The 14,896-nt window shown below is 49.3% G+C and overlaps 1 protein-coding gene across 1 annotated transcript in view; it reads left to right on the forward strand.

The window, feature by feature from the left end:
• Positions 1–13,793, forward strand: part of LOC138275587 (zinc finger protein 638-like) — a 156,252-nt gene extending 142,459 nt beyond the window's left edge. Inside the window, exon 8 of the mRNA XM_069219131.1 lies at positions 13,115–13,793. Within this exon, the coding sequence (XP_069075232.1) occupies positions 13,115–13,288 (174 nt within the window). The 3' untranslated portion in view covers positions 13,289–13,793. The remainder of the gene's footprint in view (positions 1–13,114) is intronic.
• The last annotated feature ends 1,103 nt before the right edge of the window (positions 13,794–14,896 follow it).

Consider the following 14,896-nt stretch of genomic DNA (forward strand, 5'->3'; position numbering starts at 1 on the left):
AGGGAAGTAGACACTTCCACCACCTACTGGTGAATGGGATCCCAACCACTGCCCTGAGAGACACTTGTGCCAGTCACACTATTGTGCATGACAGGCTGGTGCTCTCAAACCAGTACATCCCAGGTGAGACTGCCAGGGTAAGAGTTAGCCTAGACAGGGTCACTAAGAGGCCTGTGGCTTTAGTACCCATAGAAGTGGGTGGCACTCTTAGCTGGAGAAGGGTAGTAGTCAGTACAGACCTCCCCCTTGATTGTCTCCTTGGAAATGACTACCCAGAGGTTAGTCAGAGCCCAAGAGAGGAACTGGTCCAGTGCCAGTCCTCTCCCAAGGATTCTGGAAGTCCTGCCTCTGCAGTAAATGCAAGCAGGCCCCAGAAGAGGAAAAAAAGAAAACAGAGTAGGAAGGGTGGACAACCTTTAGCCAAGGTTACAGCAAGCCAAGGAGATTCTGCTCCAGTAGGGGAGAACTCCAAAAATGGCTCTGATAAAGTCCAACCTGACCCACAAGAAGTCCTGGCTAGTCAGGCAACTGTTAAGCCTGAGTGGGTGGCTCCTCAGCTAACAGAAGAAAGAGTGGAAGAAGGGTGTTTACTACAAGATGTGGTAACCCCCCACTCTAATACAGCAGACAGGCACCCTGAACCCAAAGAAGTCTGTAACTTAGCCCCTTCCCTTGTAGGTGAAGAGCTAAGGGTGTGGTTCTGGGCACTGACAGCTGTCAGTGGCCTCTGCTGGGTGTTAGCCTTTATGGCTGCACTATCCTTGGCATGGTGGTCTGACCCCCTGCCAAATAACAAGTTAGGCCCCCTGACCCTGTTGGTCATGGTGGGGTTACTCCAGCTCTGGGTAACCTCTTTGGGTAAGCTAGGGGTGACCCTGGCTAAGATAAGATTAGCAGAGGTGGATACCTCTGACCTCAAAATAGAGAGAATGGGTGAAGACATAAAAAGCACAGACAAGAGGCAGTTCAGACTAGGTCCTATCACTGTGGAAGTGGGTCAGTTCCCCAGAGGGAATGACCTGAACAGGAGGATGTAAGGCAGAGTAGGCCCTGCAACAAACCAGCCATTTCCTCTACTCTTCCTCGCCTGACAGACTAGGAAGACTCTTCCAGCGTTGGCTGAGTCTCCTGGCCTGTGGGCTGGGGGGGGCTTGTGTAAAGAAATGGCTCCCTGTTGCAGTTACCCCCCACTTTTTGCCTGATACTGATGCTGACTTGACTGAGAAGTGTGCTGGGACCCTGCTAACCAGGCCCCAGCACCAGTGTTCCTTCACCTAAAATGTACCATTGTATCCACAATTGGCACACCCTGGCATTCAGATAAGTCCCTTGTAACTGGTACTTCTAGTACCAAGGGCCCTGATGCCAAGAAAGGTCTCTAAGGGCTGCAGCATGTCTTATGCCACCCTAGAGACCCCTCACTCAGCACAGACACACTGCTTACAAGCCTGTGTGTGCTAGTGAGAGCAAAATGAGTAAGTCGACATGGCACTCCCCTCAGGGTGCCATGCCAGCCTCTCACTGCCTAGGCAGTATAGGTAAGACACCCCTCTAGCAGGCCTTACAGCCCTAAGGCAGGGTGCACTATACCATAGGTGAGGGTACCAGTGCATGAGCACTGTGCCCCTACAGTGTCTAAACAAAACCTTAGACATTGTAAGTGCAGGGTAGCCATAAGAGTATATGGTCTGGGAGTCTGTCAAACACGAACTCCACAGCACCATAATGGCTACACTGAAAACTGGGAAGTTTGGTATCAAACTTCTCAGCACAATAAATGCACACTGATGCCAGTGTACATTTTATTGTAAAATACATCCCAGAGGGCACCTTAGAGGTGCCCCCTGAAACTTAACCGACTATCTGTGTAGGCTGACTAGTTTTAGCAGCCTGCCACAAACCGAGACATGTTGCTGGCCCCATGGGGAGAGTGCCTTTGTCACTCTGAGGCCAGTAACAAAGCCTGCACTGGGTGGAGATGCTAACACCTCTCCCAGGCAGGAATTGTCACACCTGGCGGTGAGCCTCAAAGGCTCACCTCCTTTGTGCCAACCCAGCAGGACACTCCAGCTAGTGGAGTTGCCCGCCCCCTCCGGCCAGGCCCCACTTTTGGCGGCAAGGCCGGAGAAAATAATGAGAATAACAAGGAGGAGTCACTGGCCAGTCAGGACAGCCCCTAAGGTGTCCTGAGCTGAGGTGACTCTAACTTTTAGAAATCCTCCATCTTGCAGATGGAGGATTCCCCCAATAGGGTTAGGATTGTGACCCCCTCCCCTTGGGAGGAGGCACAAAGAGGGTGTACCCACCCTCAGGGCTAGTAGCCATTGGCTACTAACCCCCCCGACCTAAACACGCCCTTAAATTTAGTATTTAAGGGCTACCCTGAACCCTAGAAAATCAGATTCCTGCAACTACAAGAAGAAGGACTGCCTAGCTGAAAAACCCCTGCAGAGGAAGACCAGAAGACGACAACTGCCTTGGCTCCAGAAACTCACCGGCCTGTCTCCTGCCTTCCAAAGATCCTGCTCCAGCGACGCCTTCCAAAGGGACCAGCGACCTCGACATCCTCTGAGGACTGCCCCTGCTTCGAAAAGACAAGAAACTCCCGAGGACAGCGGACCTGCTCCAAGAAAAGCTGCAACTTTGTTTCCAGCAGCTTTAAAGAACTCTGCAAGCTCCCCGCAAGAAGCGTGAGACTTGCAACACTGCACCCGGCGACCCCGACTCGGCTGGTGGCGATCCAACACCTCAGGAGGGACCCCAGGACTACTCTGATACTGTGAGTACCAAAACCTGTCCCCCCTGAGCCCCCACAGCGCCGCCTGCAGAGGGAATCCCGAGGCTTCCCCTGACCGCGACTCTTTGAACCTAAAGTCCCGACGCCTGGGAGAGACCCTGCACCCGCAGCCCCCAGTACCCGAAGGACCGGACTTTCACTGGAGGAGTGACCCCCAGGAGTCCCTCTCCCTTGATCAAGTGGAGGTTTCCCCGAGGAACCCCCCCCTTGCCTGCCTGCAGCGCTGAAGAGATCCCTAGATCTCCCATTGACTTCCATTACAAACCCGACGCTTGTTTCTACACTGCACCCGGCCGCCCCCGCGCTGCTGAGGGTGAAATTTCTGTGTGGGCTTGTGTCCCCCCCGGTGCCCTACAAAACCCCCCTGGTCTGCCCTCCGAAGACGCGGGTACTTACCTGCACGCAGACCGGAACCGGGGCACCCCCGTCTCTCCATTCTAGCCTATGCGTTTTGGGCACCACTTTGAACTCTGCACCTGACCGGCCCTGAGCTGCTGGTGTGGTGACTTTGGGGTTGCTCTGAACCCCCAACGGTGGGCTACCTTGGACCAAGAACTGAACCCTGTAAGTGTCTTACTTACCTGGTAAAACTAATCAAAACTTACCTCCCCTAGGAACTGTGAAAATTGCACTAAGTGTCCACTTTTAAAACAGCTATTTGTCAATAACTTGAAAAGTATACATGCAATTTTGATGATTTGAAGTTCCTAAAGTACTTACCTGCAATACCTTTCGAATGAGATATTACATGTAGAATTTGAACCTGTGGTTCTTAAAATAAACTAAGAAAAGATATTTTTCTATATAAAAACCTATTGGTTGGATTTGTCTCTGAGTGTGTGTACCTCATTTATTGTCTATGTGTATGTACAACAAATGCTTAACACTACTCCTTGGATAAGCCTACTGCTCGACCACACTACCACAAAATAGAGCATTAGTATTATCTATTTTTACCACTATTTTACCTCTAAGGGGAACCCTTGGACTCTGTGCATGCTATTCCTTACTTTGAAATAGCACATACAGAGCCAACTTCCTACAGGTACACACACTCAGAGACAAATCCAGCCAATAGGTTTTTATATAGAAAAATATCTTTTCTTAGGTTATTTTACGAACCACAGGTTCAAATTCTACATGTAATAGCTCATTCGAAAGGTATTGCAGGTAAGTACTTTAGGAACTTCAAATCATCAAAATTGCATGTATACTTTTCAAGTTATTCACAAATAGCTGTTTTAAAAGTGGACACTTAGTGCAATTTTCACAGTTCCTAGGGGAGGTAAGTATTTGTTAGTTTTACCAGGTAAGTAAGACACTTACAGGGTTCAGTTCTTGGTCCAAGGTAGCCCACCGTTGGGGGTTCAGAGCAACCCCAAAGTCACCACACCAGCAGCTCAGGGCCGGTCAGGTGCAGAGTTCAAAGTGGTGCCCAAAACACATAGGCTAGAATGGAGATAAGGGGGTGCCCCGGTTCCGGTCTGCTTGCAGGTAAGTACCCGCGTCTTCGGAGGGCAGACCAGGGGGGTTTTGTAGGGCACCGGGGGGGACACAAGTCCACACAGAAATTTCACCCTCAGCGGCGCGGGGGCGGCCGGGTGCAGTGTAGAAACAAGCGTCGGGTTCGCAATGTTAGTCTATGAGAGATCTCGGGATCTCTTCAGCGCTGCAGGCAGGCAAGGGGGGGGTTCCTCGGGGAAACCTCCACTTGGGCAAGGGAGAGGGACTCCTGGGGGTCACTTCTCCAGTGAAAGTCCGGTCCTTCAGGTCCTGGGGGCTGCGGGTGCAGGGTCTCTCCCAGGCGTCGGGACTTTAGGTTCAAAGAGTCGCGGTCAGGGGAAGCCTCGGGATTCCCTCTGCAGGCGGCGCTGTGGGGGCTCAGGGGGGACAGGTTTTGGTACTCACAGTATCAGAGTAGTCCTGGGGTCCCTCCTGAGGTGTTGGATCGCCACCAGCCGAGTCGGGGTCGCCGGGTGCAGTGTTGCAAGTCTCACGCTTCTTGCGGGGAGCTTGCAGGGTTCTTTAAAGTTGCTGGAAACAAAGTTGCAGCTTTTCTTGGAGCAGGTCCGCTGTCCTCGGGAGTTTCTTGTCTTTTCGAAGCAGGGGCAGTCCTCAGAGGATGTCGAGGTCGCTGGTCCCTTTGGAAGGCGTCGCTGGAGCAGGATCTTTGGAAGGCAGGAGACAGGCCGGTGAGTTTCTGGAGCCAAGGCAGTTGTCGTCTTCTGGTCTTCCGCTGCAGGGGTTTTCAGCTGGGCAGTCCTTCTTCTTGTAGTTGCAGGAATCTAATTTTCTAGGGTTCAGGGTAGCCCTTAAATACTAAATTTAAGGGCGTGTTTAGGTCTGGGGGGTTAGTAGCCAATGGCTACTAGCCCTGAGGGTGGGTACACCCTCTTTGTGCCTCCTCCCAAGGGGAGGGGGTCACAATCCTAACCCTATTGGGGGAATTCTCCATCTGCAAGATGGAGGATTTCTAAAAGTTAGTCACCTCAGCTCAGGACACCTTAGGGGCTGTCCTGACTGGCCAGTGACTCCTCCTTGTTTTTCTCATTATTTTCTCCGGCCTTGCCGCCAAAAGTGGGGCCTGGCCGGAGGGGGCGGGCAACTCCACTAGCTGGAGTGTCCTGCTGGGTTGGCACAAAGGAGGTGAGCCTTTGAGGCTCACCGCCAGGTGTGACAATTCCTGCCTGGGAGAGGTGTTAGCATCTCCACCCAGTGCAGGCTTTGTTACTGGCCTCAGAGTGACAAAGGCACTCTCCCCATGGGGCCAGCAACATGTCTCGGTTTGTGGCAGGCTGCTAAAACTAGTCAGCCTACACAGATAGTCGGTTAAGTTTCAGGGGGCACCTCTAAGGTGCCCTCTGTGGTGTATTTTACAATAAAATGTACACTGGCATCAGTGTGCATTTATTGTGCTGAGAAGTTTGATACCAAACTTCCCAGTTTTCAGTGTAGCCATTATGGTGCTGTGGAGTTCGTGTTTGACAGACTCCCAGACCATATACTCTTATGGCTACCCTGCACTTACAATGTCTAAGGTTTTGTTTAGACACTGTAGGGGTACCATGCTCATGCACTGGTACCCTCCCCTATGGTATAGTGCACCCTGCCTTAGGGCTGTAAGGCCTGCTAGAGGGGTGTCTTACCTATACTGCATAGGCAGTGAGAGGCTGGCATGGCACCCTGAGGGGAGTGCCATGTCGACTTACTCGTTTTGTCCTCACTAGCACACACAAGCTGGTAAGCAGTGTGTCTGTGCTGAGTGAGAGGTCTCCAGGGTGGCATAAGACATGCTGCAGCCCTTAGAGACCTTCCTTGGCATCAGGGCCCTTGGTACTAGAAGTACCAGTTACAAGGGACTTATCTGGATGCCAGGGTCTGCCAATTGTGGATACAAAAGTACAGGTTAGGGAAAGAACACTGGTGCTGGGGCCTGGTTAGCAGGCCTCAGCACACTTTCAATTGTAAACATAGCATCAGCAAAGGCAAAAAGTCAGGGGGCAACCATGCCAAGGAGGCATTTCCTTACACAAGGCCTGTCCCAAGAAAGGTTCCACTCCAAACTCCCATCCAGGTAACACTGGTATGGCTAGTCTCCAAGTGGGATCAACAGTGTGCCCAGAGCAAATCAGGGTCCACACTGAAGCTACTCTAGTTTCTGAGGGTGGGGTGGATTTAGCCACACTAGCTGTCTGGCCGCCTAACATGCAAAAATACAGACAGCAACTCTTAATTAATGGGACTAGAATAGAGGGCCTGAGGGATACAGGTGCCAGTGTCACCATGGTGACAGAGAAACTGGTTTCCCCTGGCCAATACCTGACTGGAAAAACTTACACAGTCACCAACGCTGACAATCAGAGAAAAGTACATCCCATGGCAATGGTTACTTTAGAATGGGGAGGGGTCAATGGCCTGAAACAGGTGGTGGTCTCCTCAAATATCCCAGTGGACTGTCTGCTTGGAAATGACCTGGAGTCCTCAGCATGGGCTGAGGTAGAACTAAAAACCCATGCAGCAATGCTGGGTATCCCTGAACTGGTGTGTGTGAAAACCAGAGCACAATGCAAGGCACAGGGTGAACAAGTAGAGCTGGAGTCTGGAAGAATGACCCAGCCTACCAAGAGGAAAGGAAAGTCAGTTGGGAAACCAACTGCAACACAGCAAAAGAAAGGGAACCTCTCTTCTCAGGAAGAAGTTCTGCCCTCTGAGGGAACTGAGCCTTTGGAGCTTGAACCTTATCAGGTTGAGCTCTTAGGCCCAGGGGGACCCTCAAGGGAGGAGCTGTGTAAGGGACAAGAAACCTGTCCCTCTCTTGAAGGCCTTAGGCAGCAAGCTGCTGAAGAGTCCAAAGGCAAGAAAAATGGAACCCATAGGGTCTATTGGGAAGATGGACTCCTGTACACTGAGGCCAGAGACCCCAAACCTGGTGCCACTAGGAGAGTGGTAGTGCCTCAGCTGTTCAGAGAGTTCATCCTAACATTGGCCCATGACATTCCCCTTGCTGGACATTTGGGACAAACCAAGACGTGGGAGAGGTTAGTCAACCACTTCTACTGGCCCAATATGTCCAACATGGTTAAGGAGTTTTGCCTCTCCTGCCCCACCTGTCAAGCCAGTGGTAAGACAGGTGGGCATCCAAAGGCCCCCCTCATTCCACTTCCAGTGGTGGGGGTGCCCTTTGAAAGAGTGGGTGTGGACATAGTTGGTCCACTAGAACCTCCCACAGCCTCAGGAAATATGTATATCCTGGTAGTAGTGGATCATGCTACCAGGTATCCTGAAGCTATTCCCCTTAGGTCGACTACTGCCCCTGCAGTAGCCAAGGCCCTCATTGGTATCTTTACCAGAGTGGGTTTCCCTAAGGAGGTGGTGTCTGACAGAGGTACCAACTTCATGTCAGCATACCTAAAGCACATGTGGAATGAGTGTGGAGTGACTTATAAATTCACTACACCATACCATCCACAAACTAATGGCTTGGTTGAGAGATTCAACAAGACATTAAAAGGCATGATCATGGGGCTCCCAGAAAAACTCAAAAGGAGATGGGATGTCCTCTTGCCATGCCTGCTTTTCGCTTACAGAGAGGTGCCACAGAAGGGAGTAGGATTCTCACCCTTTGAACTTCTGTTTGGTCATCCTGTAAGGGGACCACTTGCCCTTGTTAAAGAAGGCTGGGAGAGACCTCTCCATGAGCCTAAACAGGACATAGTGGACTATGTACTTGGCCTTCGCTCTAGAATGGCAGAGTACATGGAAAAGGCAACCAAAAACCTTGAGGCCAGCCAACAGCTCCAGAAGTTTTGGTATGACCAAAAGGCTGCACTGGTTGAGTTCCAACCAGGGCAGAAAGTCTGGGTTCTGGAGCCTGTGGCTCCCAGGGCACTCCAGGACAAATGGAGTGGCCCTTACCCAGTACTAGAGAGGAAGAGTCAGGTCACCTACTTGGTGGACCTGGGCACAAGCAGGAGCCCCAAGAGGGTGATCCATGTGAACCGCCTTAAGCTCTTCCATGACAGGGCTGATGTGAATCTGTTGATGGTAACAGATGAGGATCAGGAAGCAGAGAGTGAACCTCTCCCTGATCTTCTGTCATCAGACCCAAAAGATGGCACAGTAGATGGAGTGATCTACTCAGACACCCTCTCTGGCCAACAGCAAGCTGATTGTAGGAGAGTCCTACAACAGTTTCCTGAACTCTTCTCCTTAACCCCTGGTCAGACACACCTGTGTACCCATGATGTGGACACAGGAGACAGCATGCCTGTCAAAAACAAAATCTTTAGACAGTCTGACCATGTTAAGGAAAGCATCAAGGTGGAAGTCCACAAGATGCTGGAATTGGGAGTAATTGAGCGCTCTGACAGCCCCTGGGCTAGCCCAGTGGTCTTAGTCCCCAAGCCTCACACCAAAGATGGAAAGAAAGAGATGAGGTTTTGTGTGGACTACAGAGGGCTCAATTCTGTCACCAAGACAGATGCCCATCCAATTCCAAGAGCTGATGAGCTCATTGATAAATTAGGTGCTGCCAAATTTCTAAGTACCTTTGACTTGACAGCAGGGTACTGGCAAATAAAAATGGCACCTGGAGCAAAAGAAAAGACAGCATTCTCCACACCTGATGGGCATTATCAGTTTACTGTTATGCCCTTTGGTTTAAAGAATGCCCCTGCCACCTTCCAAAGGTTGGTGAATCAAGTCCTTGCTGGCTTGGAGTCCTTTAGCACAGCTTATCTTGATGATATTGCTGTCTTTAGCTCCACCTGGCAGGATCACCTGGTCCACCTGAGGAAGGTTTTGAAGGCTCTGCAATCTGCAGGCCTCTCTATTAAGGCATCCAAATGCCAGATAGGGCAGGGAACTGTGGTTTACTTGGGCCACCTTGTAGGTGGAGGCCAAGTTCAGCCACTCCAACCCAAGATCCAGACTATTCTGGACTGGGTAGCTCCAAAAACCCAGACTCAAGTCAGGGCATTCCTTGGCTTGACTGGGTATTACAGGAGGTTTGTGAAGGGATATGGATCCATTGTGACAGCCCTCACTGAACTCACCTCCAAGAAAATGCCCAAGAAAGTGAACTGGACTGTGGAATGCCAACAGGCCTTTGACACCCTGAAACAGGCAATGTGCTCAGCACCAGTTCTCAAAGCTCCAGATTATTCTAAGCAGTTCATTGTGCAGACTGATGCCTCTGAACATGGGATAGGGGCAGTTTTGTCCCAAACAAATGATGATGGCCTTGACCAGCCTGTTGCTTTCATTAGCAGGAGGTTACTCCCCAGGGAGCAGCGTTGGAGTGCCATTGAGAGGGAGGCCTTTGCTGTGGTTTGGTCCCTGAAGAAGCTGAGACCATACCTCTTTGGGACTCACTTCCTAGTTCAAACTGACCACAGACCTCTCAAATGGCTGATGCAAATGAAAGGTGAAAATCCTAAACTGTTGAGGTGGTCCATCTCCCTACAGGGAATGGACTTTATAGTGGAACACAGACCTGGGACTGCCCATGCCAATGCAGATGGCCTTTCCAGGTTCTTCCACTTAGAAAATGAAGACTCTCTTGGGAAAGGTTAGTCTCATCCTCTTTCGTTTGGGGGGGGGTTGTGTAAGGAAATGCCTCCTTGGCATGGTTGCCCCCTGACTTTTTGCCTTTGCTGATGCTATGTTTACAATTGAAAGTGTGCTGAGGCCTGCTAACCAGGCCCCAGCACCAGTGTTCTTTCCCTAACCTGTACTTTTGTATCCACAATTGGCAGACCCTGGCATCCAGATAAGTCCCTTGTAACTGGTACTTCTAGTACCAAGGGCCCTGATGCCAAGGAAGGTCTCTAAGGGCTGCAGCATGTCTTATGCCACCCTGGAGACCTCTCACTCAGCACAGACACCCTGCTTGCCAGCTTGTGTGTGCTAGTGAGGACAAAACGAGTAAGTCGACATGGCACTCCCCTCAGGGTGCCATGCCAGCCTCTCACTGCCTACGCAGTATAGGTAAGACACCCCTCTAGCAGGCCTTACAGCCCTAAGGCAGGGTGCACTATACCATGGGTGAGGGTACCAGTGCATGAGCATGGTACCCCTACAGTGTCTAAACAAAACCTTAGACATTGTAAGTACAGGGTAGCCATAAGAGTATATGGTCTGGGAGTCTGTCAAACACGAACTCCACAGCACCATAATGGCTACACTGAAAACTGGGAAGTTTGGTATCAAACTTCTCAGCACAATGACTGCACACTGATGCCAGTGTACATTTTATTGTAAAATACACCACAGAGGGCACCTTAGAGGTGCCCCCTGAAACTTAACCGACTATCTGTGTAGGCTGACTAGTTTTAGCAGCCTGCCACAAACCGAGACATGTTGCTGGCCCCATGGGGAGAGTGCCTTTGTCACTCTGAGGCCAGTAACAAAGCCTGCACTGGTTGGAGATGCTAACACCTCTCCCAGGCAGGAATTGTCACACCTGGCGGTGAGCCTCAAAGGCTCACCTCCTTTGTGCCAACCCAGCAGGACACTCCAGCTAGTGGAGTTGCCCGCCCCCTCCGGCCAGGCCCCACTTTTGGCGGCAAGGCCGGAGAAAATAATGAGAAAACAAGGAGGAGTCACTGGCCAGTCAGGACAGCCCCTAAGGTGTCCTGAGCTGAAGTGACTCTAACTTTTAGAAATCCTCCATCTTGCAGATGGAGGATTCCCCCAATAGGGTTAGGATTGTGACCCCCTCCCCTTGGGAGGAGGCACAAAGAGGGTGTACCCACCCTCAGGGCTAGTAGCCATTGGCTACTAACCCCCCAGACCTAAACACGCCCTTAAATTTAGTATTTAAGGGCTACCCTGAACCCTAGAAAATTAGATTCCTGCAACTACCAGAAGAAGGACTGCCCAGCTGAAAACCCCTGCAGCGGAAGACCAGAAGACGACAACTGCCTTGGCTCCAGAAACTCACCGGCCTGTCTCCTGCCTTCCAAAGATCCTGCTCCAGCGACGCCTTCCAAAGGGACCAGCGACCTCGACATCCTCTGAGGACTGCCCCTGCTTCGAAAAGACAAGAAACTCCCGAGGACAGCGGACCTGCTCCAAGAAAAGCTGCAACTTTGTTTCCAGCAGCTTTAAAGAACCCTGCAAGCTCCCCGCAAGAAGCGTGAGACTTGCAACACTGCACCCGGCGACCCCGACTCGGCTGGTGGCGATCCAACACCTCAGGAGGGACCCCAGGACTACTCTGATACTGTGAGTACCAAAACCTGTCCCCCCTGAGCCCCCACCGCGCCGCCTGCAGAGGGAATCCCGAGGCTTCCCCTGACCGCGACTCTTTGAACCTAAAGTCCCGACACCTGGGAGAGACCCTGCACCCGCAGCCCCCAGGACCTGAAGGACCGGACTTTCACTGGAGGAGTGACCCCCAGGAGTCCCTCTCCCTTGACCAAGTGGAGGTTTCCCCGAGGAACCCCCCCCTTGCCTGCCTGCAGCGCTAAAGAGATCCCTAGATCTCCCATTGACTTCCATTACAAACCCAACGCTTGTTTCTACACTGCACCCGGCCGCCCCCGCGCTGCTGAGGGTGAAATTTCTGTGTGGGCTTGTGTCCCCCCCGGTGCCCTACCAAACCCCCCTGGTCTGCCCTCCGAAGACGCGGGTACTTACCTGCAAGCAGACCGGAACCGGGGCACCCCCTTCTCTCCATTCTAGCCTATGTGTTTTGGGCACCACTTTGAACTCTGCACCCGACCGGCCCTGAGCTGCTGGTGTGGTGACTTTGGGGTTGCTCTGAACCCCCAACGGTGGGCTACCTTGGACCAAGAACTGAACCCTGTAAGTGTCTTACTTACCTGGTTAACCTAACAAATACTTACCTCCCCTAGGAACTGTGAAAATTGCACTAAGTGTCCACTTTTAAAACAGCTATTTGTGAATAACTTGAAAAGTATACATGCAATTTTGATGATTTGAAGTTCCTAAAGTACTTACCTGCAATACCTTTCGAATGAGATATTACATGTAGAATTTGAACCTGTGGTTCTTAAAATAAACTAAGAAAAGATATTTTTCTATATAAAAACCTATTGGCTGGATTTGTCTCTGAGTGTGTGTACCTCATTTATTGTCTATGTGTATGTACAACAAATGCTTAACACTACTCCTTGGATAAGCCTACTGCTCGACCACACTACCACAAAATAGAGCATTAGTATTATCTATTTTTACCACTATTTTACCTCTAAGGGGAACCCTTGGACTCTGTGCATGCTATTCCTTACTTTGAAATAGCACATACAGAGCCAACTTCCTACACCTGCTAACCTGCAAATCGTGCCCAGACTTGATTGCCTTCACACTCCATACAATTTCCAGGATGATGGGAGTCCGAAGAACAGGTAGAAATGTATATGTAGCTAATATGTACATATGAAAGTGAGGCATCGGTTCAGCCCTCCTGGGCCTACTTTTTCTACCGTAAAGTAAGCCTAAATTGCCACCTTTACTACCTAGAGAGTTAAGTACCAGTAGGAGAAACTTGGTTATTTCATTTGAGTGGTTTTGTATAGGTTCCTACCCATCACCTAATGACGATTGCAAGGACACGGTCTGAAACTTAGTAATACTTTGCCTCTAAATCCTTCGGTATTTTGAAGGTCTAGATGAAGTTTCCAGACTTCATTTTTTTTTTTTATTTCACCCAGCAGTTGATTTTTGACATTAGGAAGAAGTATTTTGTTATTATTTCTAGAAGTGTATTTTAAAGAAAAGTAAATTAACTGTGTACATAAGTGAGTTGTAATAAAATCATGACCTACATTCTATTTTTTTCATTTGTTAAAGGCTTACCTGCAGATGTCACAGTCTTCTGCCGAATCCATGATTAAGTTTTATGCCGTGTTCCCTATGTCACTTGCTGGAAAGCAGCTGTCAATAAAGCTGGTGCCAAAATATAAAAGTATAAAGGATGTGGTAAGTGTTTCCGGTTTACTTTTACTGTACTTTACACTACATTGATTACAAACCTCCAGTAAAAGATCAGCTTTATTTAGTTTGCTAAACTGCCTAAATACGTAAGATTTTATGTATGTGTTGCATCTTAACAGCCTGCCACCGTTTTACTAAATTAGGTATTCTAGATTTTTACTGGATCAGGGCCTCCTGCTGGAATATGAATTGTGGAGCTGGACTTTAATCAGACGTAAGACTGAAGTTTTACTTCTGATTTTAGGACATGCACTTTGAAACTTTCCATATCCACTCCACAGTAAATCATACTGTTGGCCTTAGTCTTTGTGCAGCTCGGATGCCTTACCTAAAAGACTGACTTTGTGTAATGTATCCATTAAATTATAAATGAGAATAATTCCTGTAGCACGAAAGGTGTAATGTCTCCTTATTTGTGTGGGACCATTCTACAGTTTTTGTAAAGGTCAATAGAAAGGTAGATTTGGGAGAAAACACCAATGTAGTAACTTTTATTTTTTTTATTTTTTTAAGCAGGATATGGTGCTCTTACACCTAAAAAAAAAAAAAAAAAAAATTATATATTGGAAACTGATCCTTATTACAAAACCATTTTGAAACTTAAGGATTAGGACCATAGTCATGGTAGGAGTTGAGGTTGAGTTCCCACAGTTAAACAGTTGTGTTAGATGGCATGTATGGTTGTAGACACATGCTCTACATAGTTCTGCCACTTACTGTTAGGTCAGTTTTGCAATTTTTTTTTTTTTTTCTTTTTCGATGAAGGCTATAGTCATGAGATCAAGTGACTCCTCAATGCATGGGCATTGACTCATTTGTTAAACTTTCTCTTGCCCGCCTGGTTCGGATGTGTGCCTCTGCTCTGTTTGAAAGCTGTTTCGGTTTGACCTTCCGTTCTTTTCTCTTTCAATGGTAGTATTGTACGGAGCTGCCCTGGTGTGTGGTGGACACCTATGGTTTTATCACCCTATACAAGGTCTCACCTATTAGTGTAGGCAGGGTCTAGGAAGCCAGGGCACTCCAGAGGTAGCTGTGGCTGAGCAGCCAAGACTTATCTAGGAGTCATGCAAAGCTTATGCAATGCCACTACAGTCACACAGCACTTGCACACATGAAAGAACCACATTGTTAAGAAAAATAAATGTACTTTGTTATAAGTACTAGAATACTACTACCCCAACTGGAGGTAAGTAAACACACTATTACTTACACCTTCATAATCAGTAAATAGCATAGAAAGCAATAGGCATTGATAAAAGCAATAGCAAATAGTGAGTGCCGTAGGGAAGGGACAAACGATAAACTAAATAAATGTGGAATGTGAAAGGCAGTCCCCCACCCAAGGATGTGGAATCAGAAGAGAGGAGCTGGAGGAACTAGGAACCCCAAGAGGTGAGTAACAGGCTGACCAAGTCCTGTTACAGATAGTGTCCGGTTGTGACTGGAGCCATTACCACTCTTCAGTGGATGCAGGACCAGGTCAACGGTGAAGGAAGATCAGCACGGGAGATGAAGAAGAGTTCCAGGAGCAATGCATGTGATAGCCTACATCAGTGGTCGTGATGCAGTCGGTTTTTGGTGCTGGAAAACCAACAACAAGCCTTGGCAATTGGAGAAGGTTTGCAAGGACCAGGGGGA

Source organism: Pleurodeles waltl, unplaced genomic scaffold, assembly GCF_031143425.1.
Source record: "Pleurodeles waltl isolate 20211129_DDA unplaced genomic scaffold, aPleWal1.hap1.20221129 scaffold_292, whole genome shotgun sequence".
Classification (NCBI taxonomy): domain Eukaryota; kingdom Metazoa; phylum Chordata; class Amphibia; order Caudata; family Salamandridae; genus Pleurodeles; species Pleurodeles waltl.